This window comes from Henckelia pumila, unplaced genomic scaffold (assembly GCF_033568475.1).
Source record: "Henckelia pumila isolate YLH828 unplaced genomic scaffold, ASM3356847v2 CTG_466, whole genome shotgun sequence".
Lineage (NCBI taxonomy): Eukaryota > Viridiplantae > Streptophyta > Magnoliopsida > Lamiales > Gesneriaceae > Henckelia > Henckelia pumila.
In genome coordinates this window covers 380,887-385,846 of record NW_027331833.1, presented here as the reverse complement: position 1 = coordinate 385,846, position 4,960 = coordinate 380,887, and the positions used below count along the sequence as shown (strand labels likewise).

General features: G+C 36.4%; 1 protein-coding gene across 1 annotated transcript; it reads right to left on the bottom strand.

Moving 5' to 3' along the window:
* Positions 1-223: 223 nt before the first annotated feature.
* On the bottom strand, positions 224-1,981 carry LOC140872655 (uncharacterized). Its single transcript, XM_073275544.1, has 4 exons — positions 1,870-1,981; positions 1,145-1,363; positions 965-1,028; positions 224-882 (listed from the first exon to the last, which is right to left on the bottom strand). The coding sequence occupies exons 2-4, from the start codon at positions 1,336-1,338 to the stop codon at positions 604-606; spliced, it is 537 nt and encodes a 178-aa protein (XP_073131645.1). The 5' UTR covers positions 1,339-1,363; positions 1,870-1,981; the 3' UTR covers positions 224-603.
* Positions 1,982-4,960: the final 2,979 nt, after the last annotated feature.

The window sequence follows — 4,960 nt, the reverse complement described above, 5'->3', positions numbered from 1 at the left end:
CCTAACTGGTTAAATTTGATTTGGGATATATGTTAACTAATAACTACCCATTAAGTATGCTCTTCGGACCGACCAAATATCAGCCGATTTACTCGAATTTTTTCTTACCCGTTTTTTTTTTTATTTTATTTTAAATTTCCGGCGATATATCTTTTTCGTCTGCATCACACGCATTTGTGTAAATTAGCTCAAATTTATGTGTGCCATGAGAACTCAGGGAGCATGATCTGTAAATTATAATATCAAATAAGCAGAAATTTTATATTCACTATGTTCGAATTACAAATGATCCCAAAATGGGCAAAAATATCAAGAATTTCCCCCTTTTCTCCCTTCTCAACATACTTACACCTTTTGACAAAGAGGCTTGGCTTGCTCCTCATACCTCTCCCTACTATATTAGAATTATTTTACTCAATTGAATTGCCATTAACTTCAAGTCATATTTCCAAATGGATGACATATTTACACACTATACAAAAGACTAATGTTTGATTACTTGGCTCACTAGATCAAGGCCGAGAAAATTTTCTTCTCTTCTTGCTAGAACAAAAGTGGATCGCGCCGTACGTGGGCTCGCTCGAGTGCTTCGAACATATAGACTCAAGCCAAGGCAGAGATGTGGCAATTGCGCCTGGCGCAATCCCTATCGAGGCAGTCGAACCCCTCGATCCTCACAGAGGGATCGTTGCCAAAACTTTCTTGGACGAGTCTGCCTGATTTGATCGGGATCGCACGTGGTGCAATGGGGATGAGTTTCTCATCTAGAAACCGTGCATCTTGAATTAATGGGTTAGATACTCTCCTTGGCGGCGACCCCGGAAAAAATGGGGGTGGCGGCGAGGCTACTTTCGCGACGGATTGATCCGCACCACAACTACCCTGTTGATTCAAAACCCAAAATTGTTGGATCACTCATACCAAGAAATAAATTTGCTATGCAGACAAAAGTTAGAAACCAAACCTTTGCCAGAATGATGTCCAGCACTTCGTTGGCAGCATTTGCTTCACGAACCTCTTGCTGATGGCTTCACCAAAAAACACAAGGAAGAAAACAATCACAACCCATCATCAAGAATAAGACAAAAGGACTAAAAAGTTGGAGGTAAAGGTATTTTATTATTATTATTATTTTTATTTTTACCAAATATGCCATCTGCGGGGTCTCATAGGATAAGGGTCATAAAGGGTGGTGTGGTTTTGGCCGAGCCGCCGCGGCTTGGGGCAAACTACGGTCTCTCTCCTCTCCACAGATCCTCCCCCAGCGGCGGCGGCGCTTCCTCCCAGCTCTTCACCGGTGGCGACAATATAATTATGCTGAATAGCACAGTGATTCATTTTTCAAGATATTGAATAATTAAACCTGTCATAAGCAAAGAAAAGGTGAGATCTTGGTTTAAAAAACACAGAGTATTTAATTTATCTTTTACACGTATTTATTTTAAGATGAAAATTACACAGATCTGCCAGAAAAATCTGCAACTCAATTTACATCATTCTGAATTATTCGCCTCGTACTCGAAGTCGCAACAAATGAAACAAAAATCCCGCGACTCAACTCACAAGTTAAGAAGGTAGAAGGCTAATAATTTCAGCTGATAACATCTAAAGAACATATTTTTCAGTCATTAATGGACTAGAAAATAAGTAGATCGAGATAAAAAAATTTTAACAATATCTCGGATTTAAGAAAAAGTTGCAGACTGAACCCATGTCATCATACATTACCAAGAGGCAAAATTTCAGAATTTATCACACAAAAATACACTAGAAATAAAAATACCACCCCACCATCCAAAAATTAAGGGGAAAAAGCCAATTACAATAGAAAATAAAAAATAAAATGGGAAAAAAGAGGTCCAATTTTACCTGGCTGGAGAGCTGCAAAGGATTATCAAGACTCCACAGAGAAAGAAGAGCTCGGAGAAAATGGTGGGGCAAGTAGTAGAGAGGAGTGTAGAGTGATGGTGCTACGTGGAATTTATATACATGTGACATGAAATGACAGAATATGGAGAATTTGAAAATTAAAAATTAAAAAGTCATAGTCCAAAACTCCAAATATCAAATAAAGTGCTGTCAAAAAAAATATCAAATAAAGTCAAATATATTAATAATTAATAATAATATTAGAATGTGGGAGACAACTTGCTTAAATAACATTATATTTTATCATATATATTAATAATAAAAATAAAATAAATCTTGGTTAAGTGAACTTTATTTAATAATACACGTATAAATAAATAAATAAATAAATAAATAGGGATGCCAAAACCTATGCATAATTACGCGTTGTCCACTGAATTCAGTCTCAAATTTGAATTGATAATTGTATTTTCCAAATAAGTTTACACTGTCCATTTATGCTCTACATTATATGATGAAATGACGTGTTTCAATTAATTCGGATCAATAATTACACGGCATCAATCCAAATAGGACAGATATGGTATTAGAGAGAAAGAGGAGAGTGGAGATCTTATGTTATACACGGTAAGTTAATATTCGTGAGACAAGTTGACGTATTTCAAATTTAGAGTAAAAAATAATATTTTTAATATAAAAATAGTAGTATTTTTTTATGAATATATTTGAATATTGTTATCAACTTTTCAATAGTATCAATCTGCACACAACAATAGGTAGCGAGCCGAGAGTTTGATTCTCTATCTTTAAGATAAATTTGTCCGCCTAGGTGCTTACGAGTTTGATCAAATTGTCTCCCAAGATAGAACGCTATCTATCAACTTCGATTAGTAGCACAACAAAACTGAAGCACTTCGAACACTTCAAAGTGTTTTAGAAACTTAGACTCTAAACTCAGAAGTATGAGTATGCAAGAAAGAAAAAGAGAGAATCAGAAATGAGCGAGTATGAATGATCACAGACGGGGTCTATTTATAGATGTTGGAAGGATGCCTCGGACAGTCGCACCACTTCGATGCATGCATGGCCAAAAAGTTGCAATGGTTAGGACCGAAAGGACGCACTCTTTCAGCCGAAAAAACGCACTGGTTCGGACCAAAAATTTGCACTAATTCGGGCTGAAGAGTTGCATACTTTCATCTGAAAAGATGCACGCTGACTTTCCGGAAACAAAATACTTAATAAAATAATTAATTTATTTTGTCCAAAAAATTTTATTCATGTCAAAGCCAGCCCAGCCCACGCCCACGCCCGGTCCGTGCTGAGTCGATCGGACGGACGGCGGCGCGCGCGCGCGTGTGGTCAACGGTTCGAACCTAGCATAGTCTAGGTTCGCTCCCTTTAACAAACATGGGTACCCCTGAGGCCCCAACCCATTGTCTAAAATTGGGCATTATATAGTGTCATCTATTCCCACATTTTACCAATGTGGGATAATGAGCATCAATCTCATTCAAACTATCCAACTTGTCCAACAATTTTTCCAAAAATCCCCCACATGAATGTGAATTTATGCGATTATGTATGCATATGCTAAATTAGAGTTTCTTACGAAAAATTATTGCATTGGGAGAGGTAGCTTGCGGTTTTGAACCTTCCTTAGTGAAATACTATCGGATTTACTAGGCAGCCTAGTGCACGTGATGTCTTGAACTATTCAGCCGATGATGTAAACCAAGACAACAGTATTCATACAATAATTTTTCTCACACTTTATTTGTTCTCATGGTTTTGTCCGTTTTGGCCCTGGACAACATCTTGAATTCTTAAGTGTTTCATTGAAGCGGCCCATCTTCACACTTAAATAAGTGACCTCCTATTATATGAGTATCCTGCCATACTCTATTTCTTTAAATAAATATAGGAATCATTAAAAGTTTGTTAAAACTTAACCTCACTACTTGCACAAGTTGCACTTTATCCCAGGAATGAGAATAGAACGAAGTTTTAAGTGCACACAAACATTCATAACTTGATTTTCCCATTGAACCAAGATCTTGGGATCTCCAATCTACAAGGTTGGGTTTTCGCTATGAATATCCTTAAATTTTGTAGGTTTTAATCTCATTCTTCTTGATAAGAAGTTTACTTGATCTCTCCCTAACCTTTTGTCAATGGATCCGCTAAGTTATCTTTTGATTTTACATAGTCAACTGTGATAGCCCCATTTGAGATCAACTGTCTTGACTTACCATTATACATACTACTTTGTTCCCTACCTATAGCCGACTGACTATCGCAATGTATCATTATTGCTGGAACTGGTTTCGTCCAACACGAAATATCTTCTAGGAAATTACGAAGTCATTCCGCTTCTTCTCCCGCTTTGTCTAGAGCTATGAATTCTGATTCCATAGTTGAATGAGCTATACATGTTTCTTTAGAGGATTTCCACGACACAGCTCCTCCACCGATGGTGAACACATATCCACTTGTAGACTTCGAGTCTTTTGTGTCTGAAATCCAATTTTCATTACAATATCCTTCAAGTACAAAAGGATATGTTGCATAATGTAATCCATAGTCCATTGAATACTTTAAGTATTTAAATACTCTTTCCAATGCTTTCCAATGATCATGACTAGTATTACTTGTGAATCTACTCAATTTATTTATTGAGTAAGCAATATCAAGACGAGTACAATTTGTAATATACATTAAAATTCCAATAATCCTTGCATATTGCTGTTGAGATACGGGTTCACCACGATTTTTAGATAAATGTAAATTTAAATCTACAGATGATCTAACCGGCGTAACATCATACGCATTGAATTTCCTAAGTACTTTCTCAATATAATGAGATTGTGTTAGGGTAATTCCTCCAGACGTTTTTTTAATCTTAATTCCTAAGATAACGTATGTTTTTCCCAAATCTTTCATGTCAAAATGTTTTGTCAACATTTTCTTAGTATTCATGATGATATCATGACTACTACCCATTATGAGCATGCCATCTACGTATAGACATACAATTACATATGAGTCAGGTGTGCCCTTTATATAAACACATTTATCACACTCGTTAATA